The 23,369-nt window shown below is 38.1% G+C and overlaps 3 protein-coding genes across 3 annotated transcripts; 1 reads left to right on the top strand and 2 right to left on the bottom strand.

The window, feature by feature from the left end:
• The first annotated feature begins 2,587 nt into the window (after nucleotides 1–2,587).
• errfi1a (ERBB receptor feedback inhibitor 1a) lies at nucleotides 2,588–8,560 on the top strand. Its single transcript, XM_041980942.1, has 4 exons — nucleotides 2,588–2,755; nucleotides 4,898–5,106; nucleotides 5,274–5,353; nucleotides 5,607–8,560. Exons 2-4 carry the CDS (start codon nucleotides 4,952–4,954, stop codon nucleotides 6,650–6,652), a joined length of 1,281 nt encoding a protein of 426 aa, XP_041836876.1. The 5' UTR covers nucleotides 2,588–2,755; nucleotides 4,898–4,951; the 3' UTR covers nucleotides 6,653–8,560.
• A 2,400-nt stretch (nucleotides 8,561–10,960) lies between these two features.
• On the bottom strand, nucleotides 10,961–15,719 carry LOC121636963 (mucin-5AC-like). Its single transcript, XM_041980829.1, has 9 exons — nucleotides 14,059–15,719; nucleotides 13,787–13,911; nucleotides 13,542–13,606; nucleotides 13,232–13,434; nucleotides 12,967–13,132; nucleotides 12,690–12,854; nucleotides 12,538–12,605; nucleotides 12,373–12,426; nucleotides 10,961–11,138 (listed from the first exon to the last, which is right to left on the bottom strand). The coding sequence occupies exons 1-8, from the start codon at nucleotides 15,551–15,553 to the stop codon at nucleotides 12,386–12,388; spliced, it is 2,328 nt and encodes a 775-aa protein (XP_041836763.1). The 5' UTR covers nucleotides 15,554–15,719; the 3' UTR covers nucleotides 10,961–11,138; nucleotides 12,373–12,385.
• An 837-nt stretch (nucleotides 15,720–16,556) lies between these two features.
• Nucleotides 16,557–22,774, bottom strand: LOC121636961 (mucin-3B-like). Its single transcript, XM_041980826.1, has 7 exons — nucleotides 22,571–22,774; nucleotides 19,996–20,120; nucleotides 19,734–19,798; nucleotides 19,405–19,607; nucleotides 19,139–19,304; nucleotides 18,872–19,037; nucleotides 16,557–16,772 (listed from the first exon to the last, which is right to left on the bottom strand). The coding sequence occupies exons 1-7, from the start codon at nucleotides 22,713–22,715 to the stop codon at nucleotides 16,557–16,559; spliced, it is 1,086 nt and encodes a 361-aa protein (XP_041836760.1). The 5' UTR covers nucleotides 22,716–22,774.
• Nucleotides 22,775–23,369: the final 595 nt, after the last annotated feature.

Below are 23,369 nucleotides of genomic sequence, written 5' to 3'. Positions count from 1 at the left end.
TTTTAAACTTACAGATGATGCTATGAAAGATGGTCAGAAAAACACAGCTTCCTTCACATTACCAAGAGCACAGTCTATGTAGTTTTTTGTTTTTAAGCACAAACAGTAGGAAAGGCCACATTTCCATTAACGCATTGCTGTTCCTCTTTGGTAATTAACACATACCAAACAGCAAAGGATCAGCACAGCATCATGTGTGGTTACACAAAACAAGACAGCTTTATGGAATCAGCTGAGAAGAGTATAGCTACAACATCAGATTCATACACATTTGAATCATACAGTCTTTTCTCTCATCAGTTCAGAAGAACTGTTGCAGGTTGCACACTGAATTTATTTAATTTCCTGCTTAAAAACCTTCTCCAGCTTATAAAAGCAGCATCAATATTATTTTGTCTTGGTTTTGGCTCTTTTTTATTAATTTAATATCGTTCTTGAAAATGAATGTAAAACCATTCTCTGTACGTCTTTCAGTTCTGTTTATATTGAGATTCCAATAAACTAATTGTTTTATTGTCACTTGCTAGTACACCACCTACTTCTACAGGCTTTGGGTTGACGTCACTTCACTACATCACTAAACTTTTTGCAGCTATGTTTATATCAGTGTGAACTTTGGATGCAAGCTGAACATGCATGAAATGTAATTCCAATGCTCTGACCTCCACACTGAATAAATCATTTACAATAATTGTACAGTTTTGTTTTTTTTTTTTTTTTTTTTTTGGCTTTGTATGTGGCAAACTCCACCCTTCCTGCTGGTGAGGGATTCATAGTCATCAGCTGAGACTGAGACACGACTTCATAAGTATACCATTATGCTGGAATGTGAGCCACAAAGGGAAATTCTTTTTTACTCTCAAAGCAGCTAAGAGGAAAAATGAGCCAAGGTGTCCCTTTTAAGGGGGGAGAATGCTGAATGTGTTGGACAAAGCCCAGCGTGAGTCATAAGGTAAAAACCAAAAGAAAAGCCAGAGTAACCCCTCAACAGGGCTGCCTCTGGCTGTGCCTGCTTATCTTACTCTCTGGCTTAGTTTTTTTTCCCCCTTCATGACTAACTTAATAAGGCACTTCCTGCCAGCAATGACATCAGAGTGGTTCACAGGCAGGAGGGGAGAGAGACTGTGGAGAGCTAAGAGATGATTTAGATGAGGCCTGTTTATTTCCCCTGTAGTACTTTAAGTTCCAGATTGGATGTAGGTACACAGCAATGCATACAAACTTTTATTGATCTTAGTTTGATTTACTTTCACCTCTTTATTTTTAGGTTTAACACAAAAGTATTTCCTGGAGCATCCATCAACCTTTAGTTTTTCACTTGCCAGTCAATCTTATTTTAATTCATATTAGCAATGCCCAGATAAAATGTGGATTTCACCTTGTAATGATTTACTTTTGCCCTCTGGTCACAACTAGTCCAGAGGAATCCCAAAAATGTGCCTGAAATCATAAAAGGGAATTAGTGAATGTCTGGTCTGTGCAAGGGCCAAATATGCAATGATAAGCCTTTTGGATCTGGGGAGGGGGGCCCTTTAGGCAGAATGTGAAGGATTCCCAAACTCAGGCACAAGAACAGTCTGTTCTCTCTGCACACACACACACCTCTGCTTTCTACCACTATTGATTTAAATCACAGGTTGTTTGTAGCTATTGTGTCACTGTGTTTGGATAGCGTGCTAGTCAGTGCTGGATTTTTTTAGTTAATTTAGGTTAAGTTATAAAGTTAATACAACACCACATATAACGTCTATGTAGGCTAAGCTTGGAAATAAAAGACGTGAGGACTGTGACCCAAATTACTCATTTATTAACCTGAGGAAAAATACATGAAACTGGCTGACTTAATTTACTTTGTGTTAAGTGAAAATCAAGTCAGGTAAACAGAGAACAGGTCTGGCAAAAGAAAATGTCCAGCCTGATCTGATAAATTAGCTGCTTGGCTTGATTCAGATGACAGCAGAGTACTGTGCAGATAAGAGCGTTTCTCTTTGCTTGCTGTCTGCATTATCTACTCTGGAGCCATCCCCATTACTGTCTCTGACTCCCTGCAGATCTCAGCTCTTGCTGCAGCCACACAGAAGACATATTATTCATTTATTAACCTGAGGAAAAACATATGAAACATAATATATATACATATGAAGCATAATATATGAAGCATAATAGGCATTAAATGGAAAGTTTGAACAGGCTAAACTTGTTTCACTACAAACATCACTTTTCCTTCTTTAAAAGATCTTTGAGCATTTCACAAAACAATTACTGACATATGATTCATTGGGTTTATCAAAGAAATATCCTATAATGGCTGACTGTATGCATCTGTCCTCTGAGGTTAAAAACAGATAAATAAAATCCTGCAGACTTTAATTACATCACGTTAACACGTTACATTTAAATCATATGTACATTTAAATGAACCCTACAATCTATATACACCAAGTTCCTGCTGTGTGTTCACTACAGCCATGTAGAATGCTGGAGAAGAAGACTGTACCTTTAAGAGCAAGTGTGCAAGGCGGAGTCAGTGCGTCTCCATGGTGGTGGAGCTTATAAGACATTTCTCACTTCAACACTGAACCCATCTAGAAGTGTCAGAGTATAGCCGGAGCGCCGCCAACTCGCAGGCGCCCTGTTCCCGAGGTAATAGAAATCTGAAGATCACAAACAAGGAGCTATTTAAAAAGAGAGAGAGAGAAAAATCAAAGAGGACTTTTGGGATCAGTCAGCAGAGGAGAACTGCCAAGTTTTTTAGGTGAGTTCAGAATATGATATGAAATGTCTGTTTAGGGCAATAAAGTCTTGAAAGTCTCGTGTTTTGTGTGTGTGTGTGACTGTGTGTGCTAGCAGACACACTTGATGCAACTTCAGATCATATAGACATTTTATACATACACACACACACACATATATATATGTGTGTGTGTGTGTGTGTGTGTGTGTAGTTAACTGTTAATGATGGGTGCAAATTGCGTTTTAGCACTTATAAAGGACACTTGACAAATTTCCCAAAATACCTGGAGCAGATTTATGACCACGTCATGTATTACAAATGAAAGGGATTTAATTTTTTATTTGATCTTACTTATGTCCGATTGCATGCCTAAAACTTTTTTTTGTTTTTTTTAGGTGTGCAATATTAATTTGAGTCTTTTCCACCTAGATACACATAAACGCAAACAAAATTTAATTTTGTATCATCATTACATCTTGCCTTTCCAAATAGCTGACTTGTGTGCTGTGGCGTGAGTCACCTACCTTCTAGAGAGCTTTTAACCATTATTATCTCAATCCGGTAAAGTGAGGGGGTGTGTGTGATGTTTGCTTGCCGCACAGGTAGAGCGGGTATGGTTGCTCGGAAACCGCTGCAGGGGTGTCATGAGCGGGGTGTGAACTTCTTCTGTCAAGGTCTGAGTGTGACTACTACAAGCTTGAACCAAACTGTCCAGTGATGTCACTACCAGCCTCAGAAGACCTCTTTTCTTTCAGCACATGTGGACCAATGAGTCTGACCAGCCATAAGCAGACGTGACCATAAAAAGATCCACATTCTCTGGTCATAGGGTCAGAATTAATTGACTTAAAGAATTCCTCCTCAGGAAGGCTAATACTCTGCATGGCTACATCATTTGTTTAATCCTGTTGCCTGTAAATGCTCCTGTGGTTAACTGCCAGAATGAACTGTCTTTGCACCTGTTGCAAGAGGAAGTGCAAGCCCCTAGGGGTTCATTATCAAGGATCATGTTGCTTTCCCGTCCCTGCCGAACCGAATTGACAGCCCTGGACAGGGGGATTGCATGCCTTGTTGGGCAGTTTGGCTCCTACTGATGGCCCCGAGCTTCCTGTTGTTTTAGAGCTTTGTTTCTCACCAGCTGTCAGGTCAGCACATAAATATGGCTCATCGGAGACCATGTGCGAGGGGGCCGTGTTCTTCTCAGTCATCACTCCTACATTATAAGGAGTGTCTCTCTGGGTGTGCATGCACCTCATTTGGGACCCCCAGAGGAGATGATCGTTAAGATGCACCTGTTTGAAAGAATTGTGAAAAACAGGGATTGATTGTGTTCAATGTTTCAGCTCATCTATCTAATTATTAGGAAGATTTGTTTCCTGTAAGCTCACTCAGACCTATAACCATGACTCATAGATGCTCATCTTTAGTTAAACAACATTTTGTATCTTTGATTCTGTGTCGGGAAAAAGTCTGAACAGATTTTGCTTCTAGTGTATGGCTGACCCCAGAAATATCAATATACTGCCAATGTTTCACTGCTCTGAATATTGTATTCACTGTTTACTCAGCCCTTACACGAACATTCAGGTCACCTTACATATATAGTTCTTGCAACATCAGGTATATCTGTTGTATCAGGAGGAGGCACTCTGTTTCCTGTTCAGGTCAAGCAGGAAACACACTGGAGTGAGGCAAAATAAAGTCTTGAAATAAACTATACTGACTTAGTAAAATAGAGATTTAATAGTTAATTATTGCCGTTGGATTTATATAGGTTCCGGCTATAGGTGAAATATAAAGATCAGACAAGTATAAAACTTCTATTTTCAATATACAAATCTTGATGTTTTTGTTGTAATCCTGCATTTGTAAAAGTTTAAGCTCTTAGTGTTCTCAGAGTTTTAACTCATATTTCTAAGTTGATCAAATATCATCAGATTGTCTATCTCCTATGTAACAGACAAGAGCAGAAAACAGTTGATACTAAGACAAAGAACTGGATATTTATTTCTTATGTTCATATTTGATGTGATGTGACAGATGTTTGCTCCGCTTTCTGAAGTATTTTTCAGCATGCCACCCTATGCTCTGCTTCTTTTCACCTGCTTTTGCTTTCAGCCTTCTGTCACCATCATTCATGGCTGCACTTTGGCTGTGTTATAGGTACACCAGAGGCAGGGGCGGCCAGCCGGGCGATCTGAGTGTTTCCTGGCTTTGATGCGACCCGACTGTGCCTGGAGCATGTCCACAGTGGGCCTGTCTGCCCAGGAGATCTCTTTTCCCATAGAAAACCCCTTTCTTCGGGGCAGCTACTGTCACAGCATGGCTGGATCCAAACCCTCCTGGAGCTATCGCAATGACCCCACGGACAAGTGAGTATTCTGATGGTACTAGTGGTGGACTTTTAGAGAAAATTTGTTTTTCAGACCTGCATGACATGCTGAAGTTATGTAGACCAAGTCAGTCTTGTAAATGATTAAATGCCATGCGGCTTTTACGAACTATTGCTAATTTAAAATCTACTTTTTTTCTTCAACAGCTTCTACTTTAGTATGCACAACGCACACACAGATCACAGCTATCGATCACAGCAAAAGGGGCAACCTCCAAGTTACGAGAGTAAGTGCATGATCACGCATTGTCTGTATGTTTTCTCTTATGCACAAATACCACAGCACATGTTGTGTCTTTGAATCATTTGCCCCTGTACGTACAGGACATAGTAAGTGTAATATGAATTTCTCAGTATAAGTGAATAATTTAGCATATTTTTGTCCTATTTCAAAGGACAGAGTTGAGAAATATGATTGTTGTGAACCAACTTGAGTTATTTAGTTCTGTGACATACTATTGTTGTGTTTTTTTCTGACAGAACATAAACACAGTCCCAGCTCACAGAGATTACCTCCAAAGAAATGTCGGCCCTCTCACCTTTCCCTTTCCTACAATGTTGAACCATCCACCCCGAGTCCTGCTGATGATGACCAGGTGGTCCCTTCATTCCAGAGGCTCTCATTCTACGAATGTAGCAGCCCGCCACAAACGCCAGACAGATGTTCAAAGCCTCTGCCACCCATCCCCCCACAAACAGACGTCTCCTCTGAGCAGGCTATAGATAGTGAGGTAGAATTTTTCACGAGTACAGACGATAACATCTGTCTGGTGTCCAGTGTTGACCAGTGTTCCAAATCGTCTCCTTTTCGATATGGACTCCCTAGCCGAAGGAGCTTCAGGGAATGCGGACAGATAAACTATGCTTACTATGATGGTCCTTTAGGACCACGAAACCCTGGGAAGGTCCAGCAGCACCATCAAGCATATGCTTCACAGGAAGTGAGAGAACAGTATGAGCAGCAGGAACAGGAGTCACCCGAGCCGGTGGTATGTCAGAGACCACAGGACAAGGCACAGAGGAGGCTAAGGCGCTCTCACTCTGGTCCAGCTGGGTCTTTACACAAGCCCTCTCTGCTGCGCCTCACATGCCACAAACGCCACACCAACAATACAGATAAACCAGAAGTTCCTCCACCTATCCCTCCACGGACAATCAAGACAGGAGACTGTCGCCGCTGGTCAGCAGAGGTCTCATCTGGGGCTTACAGCGATGATGACAGACCACCCAAGTTGCCCCCAAGGGACCCTTTGTCCAGAGGCAGTTCCAGGACTCCCAGTCCCAAGAGCCTACCAACATACATTAACGGAGTGATGCCACCTACCCAAAGCTTTGCCCCAAATCCAAAGTATGTAAGCGGTCGGAGTTTTCACAGACAGAACAGTGAGGGGTCTCCCTGCATCCTTCCTGTCATGGAGAATGGCAAAAAGGCCAGCAACACGCATTACTACCTTCTGCCTCAGCGATCTTCATTTGCAGACTCACCTTGTGACTGTCACACCAGGAGGAAAGTGGACTTAGTTTAAAAGGTTTTTGTGGAAGTAGTACAGTCTACGGAACACTAGTAAAAAACACTTGACAAAATAGTGAAACTGGACACTAACAACCCTCAAACCTGCTGCTTTTACTATATATATTTTTTCTTTTTTTTACACCCCTACGTATTCTGAACACACAGGGTATGTGTGCACTGTATACAGTTACTGGTAATGTGGAAATAACCGTCACAATTAAGACACTTTAAGTGAAAACTGTGTCTGACTAAAAATTGTGGGCAAAATTCAACATTGTAGAGCTTATTTTTATATGATTTTTTTTCATGACATTCATTGTGTTGTTTTTGTGCTGATACAATCCCAGGTACAAGCAGGTCTTGTACCCAATGTGCTCAGTGTTTTGTGTCAGAAATGGTGAGGTTGTTTTGTGTGATGCACCAATGCTTTGTTTGATGATGCTTTTGTATCTCAAAAGGGACAAAAGGTCAGTAATGTAACTATGTAACACATAATATATGAAGTCTAAATCCATACCCTGTGACTTTTTAACTAAATGAAGGATGCCAACACACAAATCTCCACTCTTGTTGCTTTTATGCATAAATGCGTCATTTCCTTTACTTGATATAGTTTGAGTATAGCTCAGACTATGTTGTAAATTTGTGTTTTTCCCTAAAGACACATTGTTGCTGGTGGCTATGCATGTTTCTGTTGGAATGTCTAGTGCAGCTTAAATTTTATAGTTGTCTGTTGATTTGTGTGTTTGTGTGTATGTATGTATGGGGACTTGATGTGCAAATCTGCATGTGAACAGCACTGGGCAGAGTGTTCAGGTAGTACTACAAAGAGCGACTTTCTGCAATCAATGTATGCTTTTCAACCGTACTTGTTACTATGCGCTGATGGTGTGCAGTGCATTCATTTGAACGCTTTCCTCCATTGTCCAGGTCTGTTTTATTTGCACAGATAATGGCCTACTTTGATGTAAGTGAATATATGCTACTCTTATTGAAATTCTCTCAAACAAGTGAAGTTATTTGTGGTCAAGCTGTGGTTCATTGCTTGAAAAAAAATTGCTTTCAGACCTACCTCACTTTAATTTTAACCCTAAATTTTTATTTTTTTTTATTTTTTTTATTCATATTTAAATTGCTCCCATTGTTAAGATCAGGTGTTATGATGAGGTACCCAGTTTAATATGTGACCTGACAAAGATAAGATTTTTTTTGTTTTCTTTTTAAATTCATCTGCATTTTAGCTAAGGTCCCCTGTAACCGGATATCCATAAATAGAGATTTTATATTATGCAGATCGTAGATCAGAGATGTTAGCCTAACCTGTTTATACAGACATATTACAAAGACAGTGCAGGGTTTACCTGCCCGACACAGACTTTCCTGTTCTGCACATGCATTCCTGCCTTACGTGATTGCAGTGGGTGTGGTCTGAGAGACTTTGGCTGCTGGCAGCCAAGGAAATGTATGAATTTTATTGTTGTAGATTATTCACAAAGCATTATTTACCAAGCATCAGGATGTTATAGAAAATGTAGCACATGCTATTGAAGTAACCCTTGGTATAAGACATGGTGTTGAGTTCGGGAAACACAACTGCTAAGGTCAATCGGTCATTGAAGTACACTTTTCCTCTCTTTCTTTACAGAAGTCTTGCCAACACTATGTTGCTTTTGACTTAAATGTTTGAAATGTTTACATCATATACTATTTAATCTTAAGGTATTCATATGTCTTATCAGAATAATAAAACTGAGTAAAGACTAGTTTATCAAGAAATAACTTCTCTGCTGTGGTGAAAATGTGCACTGGGGGAGTTCAGTATGTTATGTACAGTATTTAACAATTCCATTTGTTATTATGAATAGTTGATAAGTATATAGTCTTTAAAGAAGAAAGCCCAAATAAAATTACTTATTTATGAGCTTGCTTCTTTCTGTTTCTTAAATCTGTCAAGCTTGAGCTCTCTACTCAGCTGTTTGGCCTGTTTTATCACCCACACGCCCTCATGCTGTGACTTATTGTGACTGGCCTCTGTCCAGAGAAAGAAGAGCAACAGGTGTACAGCCTTCCTCTTCCTGGTTCTAACACGATTTTCTCTTGCGTGACTACTTCGATGCACCACGGCAGCCAGTTCTGCTACCCAGTGGTTTTAACACACTGACAACAATGTTGCAAGTGTTTTACTTTTGACTCGGATCCATGTGGTTAGGCATGGAGCCAGTCAACCACATGGAGGTCAAAGAATGACTAAATAAGCTGCAGTTCAGATGCAGTTACAGTATCCCCCGAGACCTCTCAGCAAAGCCGTGGATTGATTTATTTTTCTTTATTTTCTCCATGGAACAAAAAGGTGACGTTTGAACTATCCAGGCCACCTGCAAAGCCTTTCACCTGGTTCACTAAGGTGAGCTGCTAGGTGACAGCATGGATAGTGACTATGGCAACTAAAGAAAGGCAGGCAGCTTACTTTAAAGGCCTGTTGGCAGATTAACAGGGAGTGCTTCTGAGTAAATAAAAAAACCAGCCAATGGCTGTGGCACCACCATGACGTGTTGACTCCATTTTTTACAAATTACATGATCTGGCCTATTTTTTGTCATGTCAATTTTCTTTTGTGTTTGTTTTTTTTTTGCTTTTTTTTTAACAAATAGAATAATTATGAAATTCAACACTGAATGAGTTTCGTTTCCTTCTAAAACCTCATCTTCATATAAACTTCTTTATATTTTCCAGACTTGTAGCTTAAATTAACTTCCTACGGATTATGGCCTTTACTTGAATTTAGTTTAAGCCTTTAGTATAAAGAGTTTAACTTATTGTTTTTCCTGCGTCAGTGTCCTTATTGTTTTCATTAACTAACTGAAAAGCTGAGTTAGTCATTATGATGTTAAATTAATGTGATCATTGCCCCAATTAGTCAATATACAACCACTGCTTTTTACTCTATGGCTTATTTGTTTAATAGACTGTGTCTGTTTATTGCTACAGAAGTGCTGTATCTGAGCTATTCAAAACTGCATTGGTGCTTAAGAAGTAAAATCCTTGAATGTGTGTCAATATAAAGTAATATGGCAGTGATAAAGGAGTCATATATTTTTTTTTTAAACTGCAGTAAAGCAGTAGTAATTACAATACAAGATTTGTTTGGTTGCCATATCAATACATTTTGATAAGCAAACCGAACCACTGAAATATATGGTTCTGAGATTTGCAGGAAAAAAGCTTTATTCACACAATTTTTATTATTATTATTTTTATTTTACAAATGTAATAGGCAAGGCATTTTCTTATATTAATAAATTTGGTCCTTTCTTTAAATACATTTTACATGTAAAAAAAATCAAATGAATAAATAATCAACAAATAGCTGTCACACATTTGAACTGTCAGTGTTTATATTATTATTATTTTTTATAATGTAGGGAAATATAGTTAAAAAAATCCATATGTAAAACATTATGTATGATGCAGGGGATGTAAAACTACTACTAAAAACTACTTGTCTATTCTCCTGTATAGAATTTGTTAACATAAGCAAAACTGGGCTGAAAAATATCTTCTATGACCAACATCAGCTTTATGTTTAGATGTAATTTTTCTTTTAATTTCCTGTGAAAGTCAGGCAGAGCTGTAAATATTTAACTCAGGCTGAAATGCTGGTTAGTCTGTGTGATTCCTGTCCAAGGCACTAGGTAGACCCTTTATGCCTTCAATTATCTTTATGCCCATTCTGAACCAGTAAAACATTTACATGCACGAATCTGCCATCTAGTGGCAGAAGCTTGCAACAACCATGAAATGCACTATCCTTAAATGCTGAATTTTAGAAAACAGATAAGGTAAAAATGAAAATTTGTATTTCTCTGACACACGCTACTGCAGACCTCCTCTATGAAACCTGTTCACAGCAGACATTTTAATTGGCCACATGAGGAAAAGCACAATTTTTGCATCAATAAGCTGATTATTGATTATTCTAGTTATGGGATCCTGTTCAATGCAGTATACTTCTGTTATCACATCTATGCTTTCTTTGCTGCACTGATGCAGATACTTAGAAATCCACCCAGTTTACTCTAATGTTATTTTGACAGAAATCAGACTAAGTGTTTGATTATGTAAGACTATCACTGTCCTATCTCATTTTATTGATCTAAAGTATGATGGTAATATCCATCGTCAACCATATCTACATTTTTTTACATTGGAGTTTACTTACTTAAGAAACACACGCAGGCGACATGGTGCACAGAAATCCGTGCCCAGCACAACTCTGCTGCTGCAGCAAGAGAACGAGGCGCTGTATTTCTTTATTTAACAAGACCAGGAAACACACAAAAACAAAGCACGTACGTGCAAAGATTGTCTCAGTGACAGATGTCGCACTCTAACATGTAGATTGAATTAAATTAATCAACATTTAAAAACACAAAACTCTTTAACTGCATGTTTCACAAGGTGTCCCTTAGCTCTTGGATGGAGTTTTCCTCCAAAGGAATCTGTAAGTACAAGAGGGTATAAGAGATAAACTGGAGATATAAACCAGAGATGGAGAACTATAGAAAAATAGAAAATGCAAAGTTGATGTCGGAATTTGAACTACTGCCGTCTAGATGAGGGCTCCTTTGAAAAAGAGATTTTGTAATCTCAGTGGGACTTTCCTGGTAAAATAAAGGTTAAATAAAACAAATAATAATGAAAAAAAAGACTGATCAATTAGGATGATCGTGAAAAAATCTATCCTTTACGAAAATTATTTGTCAGTGTCTGTGAATTGATTAAATCACTGATAATACTTTCAGATACATTTACACCATGTGGTTGTTTTGTAGTCGTATTTAGTGGATTCTACGAGCCACTGTGCTGATACTAAAGATATGTTTATAAAATTTAAACAATACGTGAATTTTTTTTAAATCATTCTTGACATAGTATGTTTCACATTTTGGTCTCTGGATTAACCCCTTCACCCCTAATGTATCATATTTGATACATACATCTTCTGAGACTTATTGCATTTTTTATGGTAAAAATAATAAATAAATAAATAAATAAAGGCTTTGCTCAAACTCTGTTGTATACATCAAATTGCTTGCCTTCTCCCCCTGGTGGATAAACTTTTAATTACAACGTTTCTGACATAATACACTAATATATTGTATATATGTAATTTATTATTCTTTAATATTTTTTTTCTTACATTTTGTTAAATGCATACAAAATTAACTATTATAGCAAAATAGGAATCTGAGCAAGGAGCATTAAATCAGCCATCCAAATGTTCAGTACCAGCATGATTTGTTTGACCTGGTGAAATCCCTTGTCTCTGTCCAGTCTCCAAAACCAGTACAGTATTAAAACCTAGATACTGACGTAACAGGTATTTAAGAAACTCTGATATAATAAACAAAACTAGGCTCTTAACTGTCATCTACATTTTTACATGATGCTAAACATGGTGTTGCATGAAATTACAGTTAATTAAACAAATGAATAAATATCACAAGGACACTGCATCAATTTACCTAAAATGCAATACATTAACGATAATATCATAAAAAATATTTTTCTCTTTAACATTCTACAACAAATTTCTTCTGCACACTCTATTCAAAATGTAATAGCTTTGAACTAATCTGTATTTGTATTTAAGGATCATTGTGATTACAGTTGCTAATTTAACTTATATAATGCTACAACTGTATGTATTGGCAGAATAGTACACAAGAATACCTGAAATCCAGTGTTAGGATAGACATAGTTGAGGTGCAAGTCTTCTGTAAGTGCCTTGAAATACAAAATTGCAATCACCTATGGAAATCACTCATATGCAGATGTAATGTTGGTCAATTAGTGAATTAGAGAGGGAGGGAAAAGAAGTAAAAGACTAGTGCACACCTTCATTGGAGAAGTCAAAAAAGTCTTCTTCAAAAGAAAGTCTTCTGTTAAAGAATCTGCTTCTTTTCCTATGAAAACACAATTTAAACGGGATCTTTAGCAAAAAAGACACTTCTATTTTACCAATTATAATATTGTAGAGTGTAACTCACCAAACACCCCTATGTCTTCTTTTAACAAGGACAGTAATGATAATGACAATCCACAGGAGTAGTGCAGCTGCCAGTGATCCAAAAAGTGCTCCATAGAAACCTGGACTTCTGCGGAACATCTCACAACGTGGACCATAATAATGCTCCAGGCTGTTCTTATAGCACCTGAGTAAAAGGGTGAATTGAATTAATAAAATAACTGTTTAAAAAAAAAACAACATATATTTAATGTATTTAATCTTTCAGGTAAAATTAATAAACTAATATTTTGACTTACTTGCAAACTGGCCCTATGTTAACTTCATTGAAGCAGTCTCCATGTAGACTGCAGTAATTTGGGTTTTTATTGCAAGGTCCAACACATTGCCACTGACCATTTATAATCTCCACAGTGTAATTGGCAAAATGAGAGCAGTTTATATAATGTGCCAGGTCTGAAATGTCTGATCAAAATTTACATATATTTTTAATAGCATACACACTGAAATCCAAAATTAAGATGAGAACTGCTCAGTGTGCAGAACAGTCATTGGTACACTTACTTGTAATTGGAGGCAGTGGAAAGATGAGCTCATTTAAAGACACCTTTATGTTACCAAGTACCTCAGAAATCTTGCCGAGGTTACTTGTGTCATTCAAGATGTCAGTTAACACACGATTAAGTTGAGAATTGAGAAACTGTATTTGGGTTTCATTGTTTTGATAGGTGTACTGCCCCACACTGTCTGTGACAACACTTCCTTTTCTACAAAAGAAAAACAGATATTAACAAAAAACAACAACTTTCATTTCAGGAAAAGACAATACCAAATAATATAGGTAACTTTTTCAAGAATATAACATGAAACCTACGATAACGTGATGACATGTACAGCTTTATAGGATTGCGGGTCTGCCTGTCTGCACAGGGGTTCAAGCTGAAACACAGAAAAGACACTTTTATATCCATGATAGCCAGAAATTTGAATGTTCTCTGGATACTGAAAAACATTTATGAAAGAAAAATATGTGAGGATATATTGGTAGTAGTAATTATGTCCTGAGAAATAATTTGTAGAATAATTATTGAGTCACGCAAGGGCTTAAAGGATTTCTACCTGCTGTTTTAAGGTCTCAATGAATTTCAATGATTCAGTTGAGTTTAGATCATTAAAAGCATCTCTATATTCCATGTTGACTACCAAAGTAATATTGGCTTTTCGAGTTGGCAAAGCTCCAGTATCTGTAAAAATAATACAAAAAAATAATGACACCATTAAACAAATTTGTAATAATATATAGATGCTGCAGGAACATTCTAGATTATTAAAAAAAATTGTACACTGCATAATGTCTAAATGCAGTGTGCCAAATCATAAAAAAAACTTACCAATTTGAGGAAATATGACATCTTCTCCAAAGTTGCAGGTATCTCCAAAGACAAAGTTTTGACACAGGCACTGACAGCTGCTGATAGTTGCATTGTATATACAGGCGCCCACATTACACTGGCAGTCTGTACACTGAAGAGTTGTAGAAGTTGTGCTTCTTGTTGTCACAGCTCCAGTGGCTTTTGAAATGGGGAAAGTGGTTGAAGATTTCTGACTGATGGCTGTTGCTTTGTTTGTGCTGAAGATTTCTGGGGATGCTGATGCCTTCGAACTCGATGCAGAGGCAGAGGATAACTCGGGAGTATGACCAGTTGTTTTGCTTGTTGTTGCTTTGGTGGTAACTGAAGGAGATGATTGAGTCATAGGTGCTTTGGAAGAGACAACTGAATGTGTTTGGCTCGAGTTTGTCTGAAAAGTGGACGTAGGTGGAAGGGTTGATGTTGGTCCATTTGATGTGACAGTAGAAGTGAAAGTTGTCAGAGTGTGTGTTGTGTGCTTGTCATTTGTTTTTTGCACGGTGGAGGACAGGGGTGGCAGCTGGGACAAACTGGGAGAAACTGCATTAGTTGATAAAGATGTAGGCTGGCTTGTTGTTGAACATGGAAGCTGAGATGCATTAGCATTTGTAGACGGATTTGTAGTGGGTGCATCTGGTAATTTGTTAGTGCTCTTTGAAATTGTTCCATTGGTAGAAAGAGGGGATGGGGACGCCACTAAATGTGATGTTCGTGTAGATGTGATCAACGTTTGTAAAGAAATGGTTGAAACTGTTGTTGTATTAGAGACCGGGGGTGTCGTTGATTTGGCAGAATGTACTGTCCCAGTGGATTTCACTGTGGTAACAGATGGAAAAGTTGCACCTGTGCCTGAGGACTTAGTTGTTGAAGATGTTTCTTCACAATCAGATGAAATAGTTGGAGGCAATGTAGAGGGGGAACTTGGCGAAATGCTGATTATTGTTGAAAAAGTTGTTCTTTTAGTTGTCATGATGGGTAAAGATGTCTCAGTTGACTCTGAACTTTCTTCTGATGTCACAGTGGTAAAAGATGGGGTGATTGATGGTGATGACAACAATGATGCAGGTGTTGCTTGGGTAGTTGATGGATTCAGAGTTGTCCTAGAACTAATTTCATGTGTATCAGTGCTGTGAACTTGAGATGTCTGAGCAAATTGAGTGGTCGTGGAAATCAGTGTATACAGTGAACTTGGGGCACTCTCCATGTTTGTGGTAAAAGTTGTTTTAGTAGATGTTGTTTCTGCTGTTGTTGTAGTTGGTAGAGATGACTCAGTTGATGGTGTGCTTCCTTTGAATGTAACAGTAGCAACAGACGAGGCCTCGGAGGGTGAAGACATCATATTTACAGATACACCCTGCTCCGTTGGTGGATGCAAAATTGTGCTTGTAGTAGTTTTGGTTGTATTTTGATTTTGTGATGACGATGTTTGAATAAACTGCGTGGTCAGTAACGTTCCAGTGGATTTAGTTTGATCCATAGTTCTTGGTGGCAATAATTCCTTTGTTATCAGTGTTGATGTTGACTCTGCTGACTCGTATTTTCCTGTGGATTTCACCGCTGGAACAGATGTATACTGAGATTTTGTTTGTAAAGAAATGGTTAAAAGTGTTTCTTTATTTGAAGATGGACGTGAAGTTGTGTCTGTGATTTTTGCACTTTCTTCAGTATTTTGTACTGGTGATGTTTGAGAAATCTGAGTGGTCTCTGGGGAAAAGGCTGATTCAGATGGAATATTTGGTGATGTCATTATCCTGTTAGAGGTGAGCTGTGATTTTGTTTGTGTAAATTGTACTGTTGTTGTGTTTTTCACTGGGGTAACAGCTGTAGAATGTGTTCCAGTGGTTGATAGTATCGTTGCTGAGGATGCTTCCTGGCCAAGTGATGAACGCATACTTGCGATTTCCCGTGTAACTCTAGTTCCAGTAAGGTATGCTGGAGAAGTTTTAGGAATGTTAGTTGTCATTTGATGAAGTGTAGATTTGTAACTTAGGGAAACTTCCACTTTTGTGGATGCAATTGTTGTTTTGGCTGTTTTAGTTGCTGAAGGTGTCCAAGTGGATTGTGTAGGTCCCTTAGATGTCACAGGTGTAATAGATGAGGATTTTGAGGGTAAGGTGAACATTGTTGTAGATGTTCCTTGGCTGCTTGATGGAGGAAAAGGTGTGTTGGTACTTATGACCGTTGTTTCAGTATTCTGAGCTGGAGATGTTTGAGTTATCCGATTGGTCGCTGAAGACATGTTTGTGTTGAAGTTATTCATGGTGGTGAATTGGTTTATTGTATTAGAGATCAGGGGTGTTGTTGATTTGGCAGAATGTACTGTCCCAGTGGATTTCACTGTGGTAACAGATGGAAAAGTTGCACCTCTGCCTGAGGACTTAGTTGTTGAAGATGATTCTTGACCACTAGATGAAATAGTTGGAGGCAGTGTAGAGGGGGAACTTGGAGGAATGCTGATTATTGTTGAAAAAGTTGTTCTTTTAGTTGTCATGAGCTGTGATTTTGTTTGTGTAAATTGTACTGTTGCTGTGGATTTCACTGGGGTGGCAGCCGTAGCCTGTGTCCCAGTAGTTGATAATATTGTTGCTGAGGATGTTTCCTGACCAAGTGAAGAATGCATAGGTCCATTTGATGTTACGGGTGTCATAGATGGGGCTTTTGAGGGTGAGGAGAACATTACTGTAGATGTTCCTTGGCTGCTTGATGGAAGAAAAGGTGTGTTGGTACTTATGACCGTTGTTTCAGTATTCTGAGCTGGAGATGTTTGAGTTATCCGATTGGTCGCTGAAGACATGTTTGTGTTGAAGTTATTCATGGTGGTGAATTGGTTTATTGTATTAGAGATCAGGGGTGTTGTTGATTTGGCAGAATGTACTGGCCCAGTGGATTTCACTGTGGTAACAGATGGAAAAGTTGCACCTGTGCCTGAGGACTTAGTTGTTGAAGATGTTTCTTGACCATCAAATGAGATAGTTGGAGGCAGTGTAGAGGGGGAACTTGGAGAAATGCTGATTATTGTTGAAAAAGTCGTTGTTTTAGTTGTCATGATGGGTAAAGATGTCTCAGTTGACTCTGAACTTTCTTCAGATGTCACAGTGGTAAAAGATGGGGTGATTGATGGTGATGACAACAATGATGCAGGTGTTGCTTGGGTAGTTGATGGATTCAGAGTTGTCCTAGATCTAATTTCATGTGTATCAGTGCTGTGAACTTGAGATGTCTGAGCAAATTGAGTGGTCGTGGAAATCAGTGTATACAGTGAACTTGGGGCACTCTCCATGTTTGTGGTAAAAGTTGTTTTAGTAGATGTTGTTTCTGCTGTTGTTGTAGTTGGTAGAGATGACTCAGTTGATGGTGTGCTTCCTTTGGATGTAACAGTAGCAACAGACGAGGCCTTGGAGGGTGAAGACATCATATTTACAGATACACCCTGCTCCGTTGGTGGATGCAAAATTGTGCTTGTAGTAGTTTTGGTTGTATTTTGATTTTGTGATGACGATGTTTGAATAAACTGCGTGGTCAGTAACGTTCCAGTGGATTTAGTTTGATCCATAGTTCTTGGTGGCAATAATTCCTTTGTTATCAGTGTTGATGTTGACTCTTCTGACTCATATTTTCCTGTGGATTTCACAGCTGGAACAGATGTATACTGAGATTTTGTTTGTAAAGAAATGGTGGAAAGTGTTTCTTTATTTGAAGATGGACGTGAAGTTGTGTCTGTGATTTTTGTACTTTCTTCAGTATTTTGTACTGGTGATGTTTGAGAAATCTGAGTGGTCTCTGGGGAAAAGGCTGATTCAGATGGATTATTTGGTGATGTCATTATCCTGTTAGAGGTGAGCTGTGATTTTGTTTGTGTAAAATGTACTGTTGTTGTGGATTTCACAGGGATAACAGCTGTAGAATGTGTTCCATTAAAAGATGGAAAAGTTGCACCTCTGCCTAAGGACTTAGTTGTTGAAGATGATTCTTGACCATTAGATGAAATAGTTGGAGGCAGTGTAGAGAGGGAACTTGGAGAAATGCTGATTATTGTTGAAAAAGTTGTTCTTTTAGTTGTCATGAGCTGTGATTTTGTTTGTGTAAATTGTACTGTTGCTGTGGATTTCACTGGGGTGGCAGCCGTTGCCTGTGTCCCAGTAGTTGATAATATTGTTGCTGAGGTTGTTTCCTGACCAAGTGAAGAATGAATAGGTCCATTTGATGTTACGGGTGTCATAGATGAGGCTTTTGAGGGTGAGGAGAACATTACTGTAGATGTTCCTTGGCTGCTTGATGGAGGAAAAGCTGTGTTGGTTCTGATCACGATTGTTTCATTATTCTGAGCTGGAGATGTTTGAGTAAACGGACTTAACTCTGCTGACTCATATTTTCCTGTGGATACAATTTTTTTAACAGATGTAGACTGTTTCTCTGATGTTGATGATGCCATTGTTGTTGATATTCCTTGGCCAGTGGATGGATGTACATTTGTGCTTCTAACCCTATCTTTACTTTGAGTCGGAGCTGGTTGGGTAAACTTGGAGGTCAAAGGAGAGATTCTATTGGGTGAAGTTTGTAAAATCTGTGTGTGTGGGGGCAAGGGGGGTGTTTTGGACCTATTTATGTTGGTTGATTCTGTCAATCTGGTTGGTGTCAGAACTGAAGATGAGTCTGTAGTTTGTGCACTTGTAAGCATTTTATCAATGAAGTGTGTAGATTGTGGCACTGTGTATGAAGACACGGATGTGTCCAGGCTATTTTGTTTGATTTCAGTAAAGTATGGACTCGATGTTTGTGTATAATCAGTGGTTACTTCGGAAAAGGCTGAAGGGCTGGGAGAATCCTCTGTATTTAAAGACAAAAATGTTGGTTTATAATGATCTGTGCTAATAGTTGTATTTATTCCATTTGTGGTGGATAGTGGCATTGACTGTTCACACTGTGGGCCATAAAACTGTCCCAGGCTAGTTTGGTAACACCTGACATGGAAGATAAAAAAAAACAAAACAAAACATAGGAAATCATTTGAAAATTCTGCAGTTTCATTGTTACAGTTTGAATATATGATATATTGGCATACTTGCAGGTTGGTCCTTTTTTAATATCATTTAAACAATCTCCATGCTGATTGCAATAATTTGGGTTTGTTGTGCAAGGGCTAACACACTGCCATTGACCTTTTATAATCACTGCAGTGTAATTGGCAAACGGAGAGCAGTTTATGTATGGCTTCAGGTCTGTAATATCTAAAAGAAATTGTTATAAAAATATAATTTAATGGGAAACCAAAAATTTTAAAGAAAAATGGACTGTTAAGATTGCACTGGACAGAAAAACTACACTTACTTGTAATCAAAGGTGGCTGGAAAGCAATTCTACTTAGCAGCACATTGTCAGTACAGAAAGCCTGAGAAATCTTCTGGAGGTTGTTTGAGTGATTCAAGATGTCAGTCAAAACTCGATCAAGCTCATTGTTGAGAAAACTGATTTGTGTTTCATTGTTTTGGTAGTTGTATTGTACCACACTCTCTGCAACAACACTTCCATTCCTTTTGTAGAAAAATAGAAAATTTTCATCAAAAGCCAAAACGTTAAGTTTTTTGTTTATTTTTATTTTAAGAGACAGTAGTGAATATATAGAATATATTTTTCAGGAAAGTTTAATTAATACTTATGATAACTTGATGACTTGTACTGTTTTATAGGCTTGTGGATCTGCTTGTTTGCACATGGCATCAATCTGCAATGCACAATTTATTTTGACTGTTAATGCAATAAAACTATATTTTGGTACATTAAGATGAATAAGTGAAAGATAAGTTATAAATGATGCATATTTTTTAAAGTCTATGAAAAATAGCATGTTGTAAGACATGATTAAAAAATGACTGAAGAATAAATTACTAAATTATGGGACGACAAAATAAAAATATCCACCTCCTTTTCTAACATGTTGATAAATTTTATTGATTCAAGTGAGCTTAAATTATTATAAGCATCCTGGTAAGGAATATAAATTTCCAAAGTAATGTTTGCTTTTCGAGTTGGTACTGCTCCACTTTCTGCAAAAAAAAAAAAAAGTGAGACAATTATGTTAATATTGCAACAACATGATAAAGATAATAACAGAATAAAATATTCTATTAAATTCTAGTGTAAAAATGTTTTATGTAAAATGTCAGTTAATTCCATTAAGGACCAAGCAATTCACCATAACACACCATTTTCATCATGACTAGATGATGTAGCTAACCATTGGCAGTATGATTTTTGAAAACCAGCATCAATACAAGAATTGACATTTGGCCTATTGCTGGTGCTTCAATACTCCAAATCCAGTCAGGAAACTTGCTGGACTGGATTTGAAATTCTTGGACTCATGAAATTAGTCCAAATCACTATGCCAAGATTAAAACATCTTACAATGTGTCTAAGCTGCCGTAGACTCCAGTAGCAGAGGGGGAAAGATGATGAGTGAGAAAAGGAGGAACACTTTGGAGAGCTTCCATGCTACATTCAGAATGCATTTCAGTTTTATACAGTACATTTAGTGTTAATTGTGTAATATCAGTTTAACACCTTGCTACCACACAAGTCTATGTGCATCCATCCATCCATCCATCCATCCATCCATCCATCCATCCATCCATCCATCCATCCATCCATCCATCCATCCATCCATCCATCCATCAAATGTCAGGTCATTGGGGGCTAGAGCTTCTGCTACCAGGAGAGAAGCAGGGTACACCCTGGACAGGTTGCCTGACCTATGTGTGTATTTGGACATTCTGTCTCATATGCACAATAGGCCCCCTAGTGTTCAAGATCGGTAAATGTGTTTCTTTTTGGACAGATTAAAAACTTGACTGCATCAGTGGAAAAGACTAGTAGAATAGTTTTCCCATCCTGTTTAATGCCATATGTACATAGGACTACAGTGATAGAGCAACACTAATAATACAATACAAAGTGCCATAGAGCATAGTCTCTGTGTTGGTTATATATGAAAATGCAAATTTTACTTGAACATTTTTTAAACTGTGAAGCTAGTTTGTTTGCTGTTAATTTATCCAAATTCCTGGCACAGAGTGGACTTTCTTTAAAATCCATTTTACAATTTTTCAAGCTGATGGAAGCAAATTCCAGGGGAGAAAAGGAAGACGTGCTTTTACACACCAATCAGAGACCAATGGGTTTCTTGCAGTGGCCTGGAAGTGCAAAACAATATTACATAGAGTGAAACACTTACATTGTTACGATGCACATTTATGTCATAGAAAGCATGTTTACATGATCAAAACAAAAATACAATGCTGAAACACTTTTATCAACAACAAAGCAACTTCAGACTGACGTGAAATTCTATTACACTCTTTGGGACAGTTTTACATTTACAAGTTTACCAAAACACTTTAACAAGTTGTGGACACACAGTTACAAATACATGACCCGAAAGTGATTACATGGGGTTGGGGGGTGGGAACAAGACAAGAAACCAAGTAGTGGAGTCGATCCAACCAGCAGTTTAACCAAAAGAGATGTTACTGTTGTTCAGAATGATAAGCATTCAATAGGTCTACAATTAATTGGACATTGAGAAAACGACTGCATGTAATTTCAGCCACATGCAGACCCAGTGTCATGGTGAATGTGGCACCTATGTGATTTAGCACATGCCCCCCCCCAATTGCTTGGTCCCGCTGTCTCCTTGTCAACATCATTCAGGACATGGAGGGACCATCCACAAAACTCACAAAAAGGAGTTTTGCTCTTCAGAGAACTGCCACAGAATGGACAATCCATGTCTGCTAGATCCTACTGATTCCCAGCAACTGAATGGTTTCCTGTTGGAAATATCATTGTAATTGTGTTCCCAGAACTTGTAAAAGTGTTTTGCAAGATGTAAAACTGTTATAAAAAGATTGTAAGTGTTCGCGTCAGTATAAAGTTGCTTTGTCGTTGGTAAGGATGTTTCAGCAATGTATTCAGAACTTTATAAAAGTGTTTTGCAGTTGCACATGCAAGTTTGCATCAAGGATTGTTCAAGTGTTTCACGTTTTGTACATTCTTTTCCTGAAATGTAAAGCTCTTGTCCTAGGTATGTATGTCCGAGGTGTTTGTATATTGTATTTTTGTTTTGTATGTGTAAACATGATTTCATAAATGTGCATACTGAAAATATAAGTGTTTCACTTGATGTAATATTGTTTTGCACTTCCCGGCCACCATAGGTTCACAAAGGAATGAATGAACATCTGGTTGACTCACAGTTTAACACACTAATTTGTGGAAATGAAAGATTTTTTCTGCTTTGTACATCAATGCAAATTTTGTATTCAAACATCAAATTAACGCCTTGCTGAAATATAAAAAAAAAAACAATGATAAGAACATGGAGAAATTAAAATACAGGCCTGCTTCGAATGAAGGCCCAACATCTCAAGAAGCTGATATAAATAAAGACTTCAATCTTTACTTGGTAAGATATGGTATGCTTGTATGCATAACTCACCAATATGAGCTGTGGTCTCATTTTTTCCATAAGAGCAGGCATCTCCAAAGGTGAAGTCTTGACATTGGCACTGACACCTTCCTGCTGTCACATTGAAGGTACAAGTGCCCCCCTCACACTCACAGTCTGTACACTGAGCAATCATAGGTGTTGTTGTCACAGTGGTGGCAGCATTTGAGAGAGGGGCCGTAGGAAATGTGAAACGACTGACGTTTGTTGCTGTCCTTATACTGAGGATTTCAGCTGATATCTTTGAAGTTGATGCAGTTGGTGAAGATGATTGTGGCCTTGATTTCACAGCTGTTGTTCCATCACTTGTGACCGCAGGTTGAGTCAAAGAGACTGTGGAAGGTGTAGATAGTGTAACTGTAGTATTTAAGTTGTGCTTCACAGTAGATGTAGGTGTAAGAATTGATGTCAGTTCACAGGATGTGACAGCAGGGGAGATATCTGCAAGAGTTGCCGTTGTGTGTTTGTTCTTTGTAGTAAAGGATGTGGAGAAGGAAGAAACTGGTTGTGACACAGTGGATAGAATGGCTGTAGGTAGTAATGTATTAGTTGACGTAGATGGTGGGTGGGTGGTTGTAAAAAGTTTGGTAGGGGACAAGGTAGGCCAACCTTTGGTAAATGGTGAATTTGATGATATAGTTGTTGCTATTGATTCTCTCAGCAATGTTAAAGGACTTGCAGAAACCTTGCTGGTTGCAGTTTGCACAATAGTTTTTGTACTGTGAGAATCTGAAGTTTCTATGGTGGTTAAAGGTGTGTAGGTATTGATTTCATTTGTAAAAGTCATTGC

The sequence above is a fragment of the Melanotaenia boesemani genome, chromosome 3 (genome assembly GCF_017639745.1).
Source record: "Melanotaenia boesemani isolate fMelBoe1 chromosome 3, fMelBoe1.pri, whole genome shotgun sequence".
NCBI lineage: Eukaryota > Metazoa > Chordata > Actinopteri > Atheriniformes > Melanotaeniidae > Melanotaenia > Melanotaenia boesemani.
The sequence above is the reverse complement of the archived record's forward strand: the minus strand, read 5'-3'. Positions and strand labels throughout refer to the sequence as shown.